This window comes from Podarcis filfolensis, assembly GCF_964270895.1.
Source record: "Podarcis filfolensis genome assembly, chromosome: 2".
NCBI lineage: Eukaryota > Metazoa > Chordata > Lepidosauria > Squamata > Lacertidae > Podarcis > Podarcis filfolensis.
Window position 1 is genome coordinate 35,683,652 of NC_139605.1, and position 15,705 is coordinate 35,699,356.

Consider the following 15,705-nt stretch of genomic DNA (forward strand, 5'->3'; position numbering starts at 1 on the left):
TTAGTCTGCAGAAATATAGTGAACTATGCCGAAAGTATTATTTGTACTAAAGTGCAAATTTTTGGGGGGAAACCTCAACAGCCGTGTTGTAGCAGTCACATTTATGAGATAGATGGCTTAGGAAAAGTGTCAAGGAGATTGTCTGTTAGAAGAAAAAAGCATACATGGCCTCATTTCGCATTTATGTTGTTCTCATGCCAAATCCAGGAATGGATTTTTTTAAAAAAACCTGGGCTTAAAGAGCAGTTTTCAAATGAAAAGGAGAGTCAGCAAAAATGCAAGTTGTAGGTGGTGGACCTCACCAAAATCAGGTATGCTGCAGACAACATGTATGAGAAAAGGGGGGGGGGTTGTCTCCAATGACTCAAGGGAACCATACCACAAGCAGTAAAGAAAGATTTTACACACACTGGAGAGAAAAATAAAGAAGGTTGGTGGTTTTTCGTTTTACATTTTATTAGTTTGTAGTACATCTCAGAAGCAAGCTAGCATTAAGTGCTCTAGTGCTACAGAATGCCAAATAAACGGCCTCTTGTAAAAAATAATAATAATATTATACTGTATGAGGTTTTCTAATGTTATTTTTTCCACAACAATCATGTTTTATGCATATTAAAACCGCCACAAAAGTTGGCAAAACGTCTGTATTCTTTTTTCAAAAAATGAGGTTTGGTTAAGCCAAATCTCTAAGAGATCTCATCAGTAAAGAAATTTGACTGGAATCATATGGCTGATAAATCAGGCAGTGGCAGATCCATCACTTTGTTGTAACTTTGCAAACTATCCCCAAGATTTTCTTTAGTGCAATTGCTCATACCAGGCCTAAGCAGGTTGAAGATGTGGGTGGGAAAGTGAGCCCCAGGTATTATGGAGCAAAGGGGTGATGGGTGGCAAATGATGCAGGTATATGAAAAGCAGGACAGATAAGATTACCTATACAAGTATGTTATATTTTGGAAGTATTCTTAATGCAAGGTAGTATCCAGGAACTTTGCTATTCTTTTCTTCGCTTATGCTTAGGAAGTAACAAGCTGCTTCTAGACTGTTCTGATTTTTGCTTGGTCATTTTCTTATCTGGGAAACTGTTGCTAAAAGAAAAGGAAAAAAAGAGAAAAAATTAATCTTAAAACTGAATGTAACAGAAATGGATAGTAGTTATCTTAAGACTTATGAGTCATAAATACAGTGTAGTCTCTGTAAAGATCAAAAAGAATTTCTCCCCATCTTCAGCTTATCGCATCTACATTACGGGCAAAGGCTGATTAAAATAAGGCAATATTAACATAGCCAAAGGTCAGAAGAAACCACTCAGGATTCTCTAATCCAGCCTCCTGCATGCAGCTCAGATATTTATTACAAAAATCAAATTCACATACTTGAGTTTAGCTAAAGCATTCATTATTGAAGGACATCCAGTTCTGATTTTTAAGACTAAATCAGGGAGAACTGAGCGACCCCCTCTGTCTCAAAAGTTAATACCCAAAGAGATCATTTTGTACAAATTTTTTAACATTCAATTTCTTTATTATATGACACTGTAGGCCTTATTAAGCCATCTATACTGATGTAGGAGAGAAACCACATGTGGTTGTTTTATAATGGAGATGATGAGTTTGTCCTAATGAACAATACAACAATTTTGAGGGTGCCTGACGGGAGTCATGCAGCCAGTATTGTATCTTTTGGCTTTCCCGACAATGGATCCGGACAGGCGGTTGGAAATACGTCATCAAAGTGGGGATTTGAACAAAATAGCCTTAAGCAATAAAAGCTTATGCCCTAACCTCATGCTGTGTCTTTTCAAACATTAACAGTAATCTGAATATATAATATATGGGGGGGGGGAGAGAGAGAAAACTCAAAATCTACAGATGCTTTCAGTCTCCTGCCGTCCAGCCAAGTAAAGTTGTATCCAACGTTAATCACAGCAGATGCATTAAAATTAAAAGTCTTGACTAACTGAGGTCCGTTGACTGCTATGGGTCTACTTTGAGAGTAGAACTGAGTTGGATACAACGTATGGTCCCAGTGCTAATCAGTGATGTGTCGAAAAGACAGGAACAAAGTTATAAGAAGATCAGATAAATGCATTAAAAAAAAATATCTGAAAGGTTAAGAAAATGGTAAAATGTTGCAGAAGTGGAAATGTTAACCGTGATAATGAGGATCAGAAATGGGCAAGCACAGATACAGGGCCTTATGGGGAAACGGCTCCCCCTTTTAATATTACATAAATATACTAGTGACATCTCGTAACATTTAATTTGAAAAGGAATTTCTGCTCAGTCAGAAAAGTAATTACATTTTCTCCCATGGTAGGATAAAAACCTCAGATTTCAAAATGTAAAGTGCTACTATAAATAAAGGCTACTATTGGAAAGCCAGAAGACAACAGGAGTGAATGCTGAGGAGGAATTTAAAAAGATAAAAGGCTATATTGATCAAAGCCCAAAAATCTATACACAGGCTGCTATAGTGCTGTCATTTTGAAATGTATTATATTCATTTATTTAAGGTGCAGGGAACATGAGGTCCACTATTCTACCTGGCCTGTAGTACTATTGCCAGGCCCGGCCCACTCTTCTCAGGCCACAGCGCTCACCAACCGTGCACCATGCCCTCCTTGACTGCTTTCACCTGACTGGAATGTGCCCCTGAACTATGATAATGTCTCTTTTTTAACTGGCTAAAGAGGTAGGTAGGCAGGCATCTGTAGAAACCTTTGACATTTTCATAGCTGGAGCGTAGCCTACTGTAGAAAATTAAGAGTCACATCCAACAAGGTGCTTGATTTTCACTGGCATGAGATGCCTGGAAGGCTGACCGTGAGGGAAATGAGGCCTTTGGCTGAAAAGGGTTCCTCACCCCTTAAATATTTTATATACTCAATATATATATGGATTTAACTTACGGGGGTTTTAAATTTCCAGTGCACCTTCACAGCAAGTGAAAGCCTCATGGTGGTCCATCTTGCCTAGGTGCCACAGCCACAGAGTTCAGCAGCTAATTGTTTATTTAATAAATATCTTTCCTTTCTCTCAGTGCAGGGCCCAAGGCAGCTCACAGCATAAATGAAAACAGATACAACTAAAACACACAAAGAACACAAATATTTTTTGAAAAGCAATTAACCCTATTAAAAACACCACTGAAAACCCTCAAAGTGCACACACATCCACACACACAAGTGCAACACCCACTCTCAAGAAGACCTTGTCACAACAGCCCATTAGTGGCCTGCCAGTGAAAAGAAAGCAAAGCCTGGGCCAGCCTAGCCCCCCATGGAATGGAGTTCCACAACCTGAGAGCAGTCTCCAAGGAGGCCCTCTCTCATGTCCTCACCAAATGTGCCTGTGAAGGTGGTGGGGCTGTGAAAAAGATCTTGAAGTCCAGACAGGCTTCTAGAGGGAGTTAAGGCCCTTCCAATATGGTTCAATGTTCAACCAGACTCAGAGTCTGCAGCTAAGGAAATGGAACAGGTCCAAGGCTCCGAGTTTGCTCTTGGAAACTGGGAAACCCCTGAGCCTAAGGCCAACTGACAGGAACCCACAACATGCATGTATGTACGCATACATAATTGCATTTGCATGCCACCTTTCTATAGCTCAAACCGTGATCAAGAAGGCTTACATGAAAAAATCTAGAAACTTAACAAATGTCAGAAAGATCAATAAACAAAACATCAAAAGTACAAAAGCAAAATAAACAATTTCCACATATTATATATAATAAGATCTAACATAAAGATACAAAAATGAATAAAAGCCCACCCTAAACAATATCCCTGTCCAAGAGTTCAGTAGCCTCAGGTTTTTGTAGCTGGAGTCAGTCAGGGTCCCGCCTTCCCAGGCCAGGTGGAAAAGGCCTGCAAGGCAGGGAAGAGGTCTTCAAGGACTCACATCCAAGATGGTCTCTGGCCTCTTCAGCAACCTGCCATATCACCGGGGCCCTCGTGGGTGCCTTTCCCTGAGCCTGAGGAAGTAAATGCATCCCATGGTGCCTCACCGGGTCAGGTGTGAGGTTACAGAATGCAACAGGGGGAGGAGTGCTAATCTTCAAGTCAAAGGGTTGGCGCTTTAAGAATCTAGGTCAGTGTTTTTCAACCACTGTTCCGCGGCACACTAGTGTGCCGCGAGATGTTGCCTGGTGTGCCGTGGGAAAAATTGAAAAATTTGAAAGATTTTTTTTAAAAAAAATTCAAATTTTCGCCCACTAGGCGGGCGCCAGACTGTGTCCTGGGTATGGGGGGGGGTTGACCCCACCCTCAGCCAGCAGGGGCGCCGATTGGCGCTCCTCAGGGGGACACCCTCCACTTTTCTGATGTCCGGGCTGTGATTGGTCCAGACTCCAGCCTGGACCTATCACAGTAGGACATCATCTTCTGACTTCCTTCCCGCCCGAGCACAGTGTGCGCAGCAGCGGAGAGAAGAAGACGTCGCGACTCAAGTCACCAGGAGGACCGGAGAAGTTGTCATTTTATTTCTCTTCAGTCACCACTGAATGCCTTGACTGGGTTAGGGACCCTTATAGCTCAGCATCAGTTGGTGGAAAGGACATGACTTTACAGGAGCAGGAGGAACTAACTGAACTGAGACAAAATCGTGGTTTCAAGCTAAGATTTGCTGATCTACCTTTGGACAGTTTTTGGTTGGATACTGCCAAGGATACTGCCCTTCTGGCAAACAAAGCTATTTTGACATTGCTCCCATTTTCCACTACATATCTGTGTGAGATGAGCTTTTCAAGCATGATTGCTATAAAAACTAAATACAGAGAAAACAAAAAAAATTTTTTCTTTCCAGTAGCACCTTAAAGACCAACTAAGTTAGTTCTTGGTATGAGCTTTCGTGTGCATGCACACTTCGTCAGATACATGCACACGAAAGCTCATACCAAGAACTAACTTAGTTGGTCTTTAAGGTGCTACTGGAAAGAAAAAATTTTTTTTGTTTTGACTATGGCAGACCAACACGGCTACCTATCTGTAACTAAATACAGAGAGAGACTGAAAGCTGTTGACGAAGAGCTACGTGTGTGTCTTTCTTCGATTCCAGCCAGAATATCAGCTTTGTGTTCAGCCAAACAGGCCCAGGTTGCGCACTGAATAAAGTATTTTATAATTTTTCATATTTCTGTTTACTTACTATTTCATAATAAAGTAATTATAAAATACTTTCTTTGTGTTTATTTGATTCCTATTCAAGAGAATTACTTTATATATAGTCAATATAGGCAGAGAGTTAATTTTTTTAACATTTTCTAATGGTGGTGTGCCTCGTGATTTTTTTCATGAAACAAGTGTGCCTTTGCTTAAAAAAAGGTTGAAAAACACTGATCTAGGTTACCACAAGGAAATGCTTTAAAATGCTCAGTCTGCTCTCAAACTTCATTGGAGCACATTGCTTCCTTGGAGCTATCCATGGTGCTGCAACTCTTGATCTGCCTTAGGCCATGGGACCCTGCACCAGGTCGGTGGCAATGTACTCTGAAAGGCAACAGTTTCAGTGGTAGCCAACGTGATGCCCTCCCCAGTTGTTCTTGGACTACAACTCCTAGTCCTTTGCTGATTGTGGCTAAGGCTGATGGGAGTTGTAGTTCAACAGTGTATCTAGAAGGCACCACGGTGACTACCTTCTTTTAAGTCTCAGAGAGCGGTCTTTTCAGATCCTGCTTTTCAATGGCACTTTAATTAGAGGTTGGACCTCGTACATCTTTGATACATGTGCTATCATTTAGCTCTGGCTCCTCCCTGTGACACAGGGAGCTACTTGATTATATGCCAGATTAAAAGACCATGTAGCTCAGCTGCCACTTTCATTGGCCTCAGGCAAAGTTCTTTCAAATATCTGTTCTTCCTTTTATGTCTGATTTGTCCATAGCTGGGAAAGAAACATTTGGGGACATTCCCAAATTAGTCCTCCATTTGTATTTCACCTTTCCTTCAATGCATTCAAGGTTGTTGAGAATAAGCTGCTAGGGAACATACAAATAACTGTACTCTAGATGCAAATGGCTCCGGAGATCAAGTTCTAATGACTGGGACCTGATGACGTGGATGAGGCTCTTTTGCCTATCCATCCCACTACTTGCTCCCTCACCCCCTGCCCCTTCCGGCTTGTTCGTACAAGGCAGAGAAGTTGACAGAGTGGGCTCATCAGGTGGCCAAGTATCAATGAGTGAGGGGGTGGTCTGCACCACTTTGAAAGAAGCAATGGTGCACATGAAAAGAAACCTTCCTGAAGATATTTGACAACTACCACCCAGGTGCTAATACCCTCCCCTTTTTAGGAAAGGTGCTTGAAGCAGTGGGGGTGGTTCAGCTGCAGGCACTTTTGGGGGGAAAACTGGACCTGTTCCACTCTTCTTTTTCATTGCCAGGTAAGGGTGTTGAGATCACCACGTAGAACCCAGTTACTTCTGCCACAGCCTGGTGATAAAAAAACAGGCTTCGATATTGATGCTCCATCAGCTTATGGAGACACAACTGCTTAGGCAAGCATTCCCCTGATCTCCTGACATGCTTTGTTTTCATTGCTGCTTTAACTCTGAAACTCGATGTTTCAGCTGGCTTGTTTTCTTGTACGTTTTCTATGTGCATGTTTATTTTGATGTTTTGATGAAATTATTTCATTGCGCATTGCAATTATGTGTCTTTTGTAACTGGTTTTTATACTTGTATACCACTTAGAAGCCATCTTGACAATTAAGCGGTATATAAATGAGGGACGCGGGTGGCGCTGTGGGTAAAACCTAAGCGCCTAGGACTTGCCGATCGTCAGGTCGGCGGGTCGAATCCCCGCGGCGGGGTTCGCTCCCGTTGCTCGGTCCCAGCGCCTGCCAACCTAGCAGTTCGAAAGCACCCCCGGGTGCAAGTAGATAAATAGGGACTGCTTACTAGCGGGAAGGTAAACGGCGTTTCTGTGTGCTGCGCTGGCTTGCCAGATGCAGCTTGTCACGCTGGCCACGTGACCCAGAAGTGTCTGCGGACAGCGCTGGCTCCCGGCCTGTAGAGTGAGATGAGCGCACAACCCTAGAGTCTGTCAAGACTGGCCCGTATGGGCAGGGGTACAAAATAAAAAAAAATTGAATAAATAATAAGATGGCAGCGTTAGCAACAATTTTGGTAAGTAATCTGGAAGAGGCAATTGTGTGGACCCAATGAAGCATGAGGAATTCCATGGCATATCTGGTCTCACATTCTGTACAGTAATGCTAGGAGTCTTTCTGGGAACTCCCTCCCAAGAGAAGTCTGTCTCATCCCCTCTTTAATAGCCTTTTTTAAGTTGATGAAAACCTTCCTTTTGGCTTTTAAAAGACTGATATATTGAATTGGTTTTAGCTGTCTTGGGTTTCTATATAATTTTATTACTGCTGTGTGCTTTTTTTGCTTTTTTAGTATTAGTTTATTAAGTGAGGTTTCAAAATGTTAATTGATGGTTTCACCTCGGATGGTGGGTGTCCTTGTGCTCATCTGACTGAAGTGAATAAACAAAGTTTCCAAAAATAACTTCCTTATCAAATAATTGAAACCGATTGCAGAGCTATAACAGCCAAGAGAGCCATGAAGTGTACTTACACTAGAGAGAGAAAGAGAACCTTATTCAAAGAAATTTAACAGTCCCTGAGATTACTATCATTTCCCTGTTACCAAGTGGACAGGCAACTATGGACTCACAAGCTCCACCATATGATTCCTCTCATTGCTAACTATTATTTTATAAGAACAGTTTTCACACACAAAATGCTTTCATTTTGCTCGCCATTAAAATGCATGTTTCCATACTGGGGCTGAAGTTCAACATTTTACTCAATGAACTAGGAGAAAATTCTATTTGCACAGAAATATAGAGTGTTGTTGTTGTTGTTGTTATACACTAGAAAAATGATTGTGAAATGTATGGCACTTATTCCTAAGTGAGACGACTTCTTAAATCTGCAAGCCAGTTTCCAGGAATCCAACATCACAGTTTATACACCATCTCAGTTCTACTGCCAAAGGTTGCGCAGGCATCCAGCGTAGCTGTGCCAGACTGGATCACATCAAATTAACACGTAAAGCACTAACTATGCATAATCCCAGAAGGAATGTCTTCCTTTATGGTCACTAATTCCTAGCACATGGTTGCTTCTTCAACTGCACGACAGTAATTGAACAAGACAATAAAAATTGGACAGAAAACAGAAATCACTGATCTGAAAGTCTAAACATGGCATTTCCCCAAATCAGAACTGAAAAATAAATTTGCTGTTTCGTACTAGGGGAGAGCTGTTGTACACCTTGGTGTATAGCTTGGATAAACATGTGAAGCAGTGGAAGATGAGTTCTAACAAGAACTCAAAAGATGCATCAAACTTTGCTACAAAAGTTGCTCAGCTAAAATAAGCAATGCAAATGCTCTACTAATGAAATGTATAATTGCTGACGTGTTAATAAGCGTGATTTTTTTAAATAGATAAAAAGTTGGGTGAATAATAATAAATAATGGTGAAAAACATGGAGTATAAAAAGATAGAAACATTGCAACAACAGACAGAGATAGAGGTGGTAAAGAAAGTAAAATACTTAGGAATTTGGCTGACTCCTAAAAATATTGACCTGTTCCAGAATAATTATGTTCAGATATGGAAAGGAATTAAGAATGACCTGGAGGTGTGGGGTAGAATGAAACTGTCCTTTTGGGGCAGAATGTCTACGATAAAGATGAATGTGCTCCCAAAGATGTTATTTTTATTTCAGACTATCCCCGTTATCAAGGGGGTAGGGATTTTCAAAGATTGGCAAAGAATGATTTCAAGGTACATCTGGCAGGGCAAGAAGCCAAGAATAAAATATAAATTATTAACAGATGCGAAGGAAAGGGGAGGCTTCGCCTTGCCAGATATGAAATTATATTATGAAGCAGCATGTCTCTGCTGGTTAAAAGAGTGGATTAAATTAGAAAACGCGGAATTATTGGATTTAGAAGGTTTTGATAATAGATTTGGGTGGCACGCTTATTTATGGGGGGACAAGAAGAAAGTCCATAAAGGATCTGGGAACCACATTTTCAGGAGTTCTTTAATAGAAGTATGGGACAGGTACAAAAACCTCCTGGAACCAAGAGTTCCACATTGTTATCTCCGTTAGAAGTTATGAGTGTGAAGAAGATCAATATGCGAGGGAAATGGGCCACATATGGAGAATTAATAACTAAAGAAGGAGGAAAATGGAAACTAAAACCATACGAAGAGGTTAAAGATTATGTGTATGATTGGTTGCATCACTTTCAGGTAAATGAAATGTTTAAAAAAGATACAAAGGAAAGTGGATATGCAGAAAAAGACTCAAAGTTCCAAACAGAGATAATAAATAATGAATATAAAATTCTGTCAAAAATGTATAAGATATTGTTAGAGTGGACTACGAAAGATGAAGAGGTTAAATCGGTAATGATACAGTGGGCCAAAGATTTTGGATATAATATTCAATTTGAAGATTGGGAAAAATTATGGAAGGAAAGTTTAAAGTTTACTGCATGTATGGGGTTGAAGGAAAATGTAATGAAAATGTTTTACAGATGGTATATCACTCCGGCAAAATTGGCAAAAATGTACAAAATATGTAACAAATGTTGGAAATGTAAAGAAAGAGAGGGAACATTCTACCATATGTGGTGGGAATGTAAGAAAGTAAAAAGCTTCTGGGAAGCAATATATAATGAACTGAAAAAGATGTTAAAATACACTTTTGTTAAGAAACCAGAAGCCTTTCTTTTAGGGATTACAGGAAAAGATATAAGAAGAAAAGACTATAAACTTTTCCAGTATGCAGTTACGGCAGCAAGAATTCTATTGGCCCAGAAATGGAAGCAAGAGGAAATACCGACGCTTCAAGAATGGAGAATGAAATTGACTGACCATGCGGAACTGGATAAATTGACTGGGAAAATAAGATATGCCCGAAACCAAAAGTTCATCGAAGATTGGGGAAAATTTGTAGATTATCTGAAAAATGTATGTGAGGTTCAAACAACGCTAGTGGGGTTTCAAGAAGCACTGTAAAAAATTTTAAAAGGTATTGCTGAAAGTAAATAGAAAAAGGAGGGAAGACAAATGGCAATGCAATTAAAGAAATGCGTATCAAAGGGTAAAAATGGATGATTATCAGAGAAGTTGAAGGAAGTCCAAAATTTGAATTTTGTTAAAATCAGGTAAAATTTGGATAAAATTGTATGAATGTATTGAAAACTAATAAAAATTTATTTAAAAAAAATGGCTCCCAGCTCAAGAAGGAAAACATGCAAGTGAATGAAAAATAGATTTCTACAGCCTGCATATTTGCCCGTGCAAAGAATGCACAATTCTTTGATAAGGAAACCAATCTCTCTTCATTTTAAGTTATTTCAAACTTTCTTCTTTATTTATTTTTTCTGCCAATGGATTGAGACTTGTTTGCTGTAACTTCTGAAACTCTTTGTGTCAACCACTGGGAAAAAGTCATGACCCACCTGATGAAGACGAATGATTTAGAGCAAGAGACCCTCACAGTCATGCTGTTTGGAGAAACAGGAGAGAGCCTTCTTGGTGGCTGCTCCCAGACACCAGAATTCCCTCACTTGAGAAGCTCCTTGCTTTTCTTTAAATTTAGAACAATGATTTTCTTTATCCCAGTCTGTGGATCCAGCCCGCTCTGAATGTCCTTCAGCTCTTAAATATGAAGTATGCCAATAAAATTGGATCTTTGGCTGATGAAAATAAATAAAAGACTTAAGCACACTGAGCTCCAAAGAAATAAACTCACCCCAGGTCTTAGTAGGTCAGGATCATCTTCCAGGTTGTGGTTTCCCTGTGCAAATTCTGTCCTACTTCAGCATCACCAGGACTAACTTTGCGGACAGTGTTTTGAACCCAGTTTGAATTGCATTTCAAATTCTGATTAGTCACAGAGATGGAAAATGTTATATGTGCACCAAGCCTGCACCCACCAGGATTCGTCATGTCACATTTGAATGGATCCTGAAATCTTTCATGAGACAACAAACCAGGGTATAGTGGATAATCTTCCCCCTGACATATCAAAATATATCGCAAAGGTCCTTTAGGTCTGTCTCTCAGTTCTGCCTAACAAAGGAACCTATAATAACAAGAAAAAACATGGCACTGCTACTACATCCATTAGAGTCTACAGAATAGCTGGAATGTTTTTTTATACACAAAAAAGGGACTTCTGTTATTGCTGCTAGCTTAGCTGTCAAAGTAAAATGTGTCATCAAAGTAAAATTATAAATTGCCTTTAGTAGAAAGACAAGTTGTTTGATGAACTACTTACAAAATGAGCTGTTATCTAAAAATGACTGCTGAAAGCTAAAATATTCGCACTAAAACATGTTGCATTAGCAAATAGGTGGGTTGCTTCTTTTGGTGGGGGGGAAAGAGGAAGAGGAAGAGGAAAGAGAAAGAGGGAGAACCATAGGAAAACCTTACAAGGCAAATCCATAACAATCCAAGAAGCACACACATGCATACTTCATGTGGCTACAACTGTCCTCCAAAACGAAGGGTTATCTTTCATATAAGCAAAAGTCTGGTAGAATTTCAGCTACTACTGAACTGGAAAGTAGTATTTAAGCATTGTAGCAAAACTACCAGAAGCTCTACAACGGAATGCTTGCTTTAGTTGAGTTTTCAGAATATCTCTGAATAATTCTGTTCCAAAAACCATTACATTTCAGTTTCAATGTCTGAACATTTCCCATTGTTTGTGAGTCGCGATTTTTATTTTTGTTTCTTATTTTTACTACCAGCAAAGAAAATACAATTCCAAGAATCAATTTTGTTGGGATTTTAATTTTACCAAGGAATGCGTCCTTGAATAAAAACCTGGCTGATGGTTAAATAAATGAAAAACACACAGCTGTCTGATGAGCATTTTTCATTTGATTCACATCTTCATTTTATTCAATTGATGATAAATTGTATGGCCTGGAAAATCTCAAAATGTTGTATGCATTTAAACTCCTTGATGTGCCCAGCCCTGAAATTTACAACACAGCAAAATCAAATGATGTAAAAATAAGTCCAACAATAGGATTTTTCAAAGGTCACTAAAACAAACATAAACCCTGCACCAACTAAATTAAACCTTCCATAAATCCACTGCCCTTCTATCCGCTAGAGAGCAGGGATAACTAACATGGTGCCCTCCATAATTTGTTGACTACAATTCCCGTCATCCCTGACCATTAGCCATGCTGGATGGGAGTTATAGTCCAACAACATCTCTAGGGGGCACCATCTTGGCTACCCTGCACTAGAGAAACAGACTAACTACATGGGAATCAGGTCCAAAGAGATCAAAGCAAGTAGGTTAGGAAAGAATAATAGATTCTGGCAAATATTCATGGTAAGACTTGGGGAGGAAGCAAAGTACAAAAGCTGCAGTCACACTGGACAGCTATCTTCTCCTATGCCACCAACGAAGATCAGAATGAAGGCAAATCTGAAGACAAAGATGGCAAACTTAAGGAGCGTTCTTTGTTGATGTTAAAACTTTGCGCGATTTACAAAAGAAGAAGAAAATAGGGTGGGTGGGTACAAGATAGCTGTTTATTCCCAAAGGAGTCCCATGTAACCAATTTACATACTGACAAAGATGGGGCATAAAATCCAACTAATCAAAACTGTAACAATCCTCAGATTCTCACCATTTCATCCTATTAGTTGCATTATGATAAAGCAGCTTTGAGTGCCCTGTGAGACATTTTCCACTGTAAGAACAGGATGCTTACTTTACTCAACGGATCACTGGCCTGATCCAGCAGGCTCTTCTCATGTCCTGTGAGTGCTTTAGATGAATGCATTCCAGTCTTTGTCTACAAGGTATGGAGCATTCCCTCAAGCTAACTAACTGTTAGAATCACTAAGTTAACCCCCCCCCCTTTTGCAATGAGAACTAAGACTGATGTTGGCTTTTCAGATATAGCTTTTGGAAGCCTAGTTTTGCATGCAGGATCTAATCTAGATTACCTGTGACTTCTACCTCCTGGATAGCTTGTATCTATTGAAGGATCTGGAAAAAATCAAGAGGGATTTCCTTCTTCCGCTTACTACTACTTGCTTCTCTTGGTTTCTTTGCTCCAACTCTAGAACTGCCTCTGGGTGCAATGGCAGTCATCTATTTAACACACACCAGTTTGAAAATGTTTGTAACAAGCACTTTTTGTGGAGCCTTCTGGGCATAACACCTTGCTCCAGACAGTGAAGAGAAGCATTTGCCTAAAGACTTGTGAAATGTTCTGCTTTCTTATTCTTTTTACAAGTTTTAGAACTATTTGCTTCCTTTATGTCTTGATGCCAAAGGGACCCAGATTTCCTTTAAAATAAACTCAATATTACTTTTTAATTGCATATTCTGCCTTGGGGTTTTCCGAGCAATTGTGCACTGACGCCATCCAGATATTATTCATGTATCCAGTCTGGTACAGTCTGGAAGTATCATGCACGCTAGACTGATATACAGAAAATATTAGGGTTTTTATTATATTTATTTTTTACACGAGGGGATTTTTGGAGGCTTTCCTGCAGCCTCTGAGATTTTCATTTTTAGGAAATTAGGTGGAAGGACAGAAAGGTCAGGGAGAAAATCCAGTTTCATCACCAACAACACTGCCACCGTCTTCTAAAGCATAGGGCATTTTCTAAGCCCTGACCAAGATTAACAGTTAAAATAGTCCCTGCCCACGAAATCACAATCTAATAAAGAGAAAGGGAGAAAGTAATGGAAAGGGGGAAGAAAGCAAACAAATTCAGGTCCCTGTGCTTGAAGCTAGATAACATCAGCATCATGATCTGGTCAGGTGGGCCTTCCTGCATGTGCTTAGTCCTCTATCAGCCCTCAGCCCTCTGGCTAATGCCAGAATCCAGCTCCGAGGTCCCAGGGAGAGTGGTTGCTGGGGTCAAATGTTCTTTCTGGAAGGGTGGGGGAATCAAGCTCCCAGCTGCTGTTCCTTCTCTGGCCAATGGATGGCGGCCAGGCTAATATTCTTACCACTGGTGTCCTTCCTGAGAGCAAGCCACCCATTAGCCCTTGGGCCCCTGATGATGGAAGAGGCCAGGATGTCATGGAGCCTTCAAAACTGTGTTTTTAGATAACAGGCATTTCATCTCTTAGCACAGCCACAGGAATAAAGCCTCCTTTTTGTGTTCTCTGTGCTCCTCTAGCAAAACAGAATTTTTGCATCTGCTTACAGTTGATGGCGATCAAGTTCTGAAACTCGATTAAATTAGTGGTTTAACCCAGTAACAAAGAAGTACTCCAAAGTAGTGTTGAACTGCCTATGGGAGCAGACAGGGGAAGCAAAACATGTCAATCATGAATGCAGTTACCTTTTGCTAACTTAAAAAAAAAGAAGAGATGGGGGCCCTAAGACAACTGAGCAAGGAGAAAAGTGGCAGAGAATAGAAGCCACAGCCAATGCATTGAAAGGAAGGGGCAGCACATGTGTTGTCCTCTAGATTTTGTGGGGCTACATCTCCTCTCATCCTTGGTCACTGGCCATGCTGGCTGCAGTTGGTGGGGTCCAACAACATCAGAAGGGAAGTATGTGGGTTACCACAGCTGTAAGTGGGCAAAATGCCAGTCCATGTGACAAAATCATGCAACCGTTTCCCCACCTTCAATTTCCTTATCATTGTGATAGACACATGAAGTTGGCTATTAAAGGGAGATGCAGGGCTACCTACTGGATTTATTCAAGGCTAGCAGTTGGAATCCAAACTGGAATCACAGTTTGACAGTGTACTGTAGGCCTTCAAAGAAATGCACTCTTTTGCAGCTCTTAAACTCTTCTTTAATGCTTAAACTAGAAACTGCTCTCCTCAAAACTTCCTCTATTTTTGGTCTGCATTCGCGCTCATTCCAAGGGTCTGGAGCCAAGCAAACAAGACATTTGCCTACTGTGTTCAATTTACTGGCATCTTTTGTGCTTGTCGAACTACCAACCCTCTCCAGCATTTTGCTTACGTAAGTCGCAACAGCAGCCAAAAAATTCGGATCTAAGATTATTCCCCCCCCCCCCTCACCAAGGGAGATCATGTCTGACATCAAATCGATAAAGCTAAAAATAATTTTTGACACATAGCATGGATAGATGGTAAAGGTAACTAATTCTGTATCTGAATGTGATGTTTGGAGAAAAACAAGACAATTGATTTTTTACTCCAACTTTTTTTAAAAAAAACTAACTTGATTGAACATTATTCCAATGGCACAGTTTCATTTGCTTTTTCCAAGAAAGCATCCACTGAGCATTCTTCATGGCAAGGAAGAAAATTATGTGGAGATTACTTTAGCATATTAAGAAGCCAGAAATATTTTTTTTAAAAAAACTGGTTTTACATAAACATCACTGAGCAGAGAAGTATGCTTTACAAATGCACAGAACAACATAACAAATATTTAGAAACCTACCCATCACCAGCCTGTGGGATTGACAATTTAGAATTTCATATTCTTATAAATGTGTAAATTTAAATTCTTTTGTTTTGTTTCAGTCTTTTAGATTTCATTACCTGGTTTCTTAAGTGCTCTGGGGTGGGGATTAACTATAATTTGGGGATTTAATGATTCACCTTAAAGACTAGTAAAACAGAGATTTGTATGAATTCCCTCTCACCAGTGATAGTTTTGATATTGACATGGACACTATCACATCATAAAAAACCCCA

The 15,705-nt window shown here is 40.0% G+C and overlaps 1 protein-coding gene across 4 annotated transcripts in view; it reads right to left on the reverse strand.

Annotated features, from left to right (window-relative positions):
* Positions 1 to 438: 438 nt before the first annotated feature.
* Positions 439 to 15,705, reverse strand: part of RAD18 (RAD18 E3 ubiquitin protein ligase) — a 113,440-nt gene continuing 98,173 nt past the window's right edge. For all 4 annotated transcript variants that reach the window (XM_083601784.1, XM_083601783.1, XM_083601785.1 and 1 more), the window contains one exon: positions 439 to 1,088. In XM_083601784.1, the coding sequence (XP_083457910.1) occupies positions 995 to 1,088 (94 nt within the window). In that variant the 3' untranslated portion in view covers positions 439 to 994. The remainder of the gene's footprint in view (positions 1,089 to 15,705) is intronic.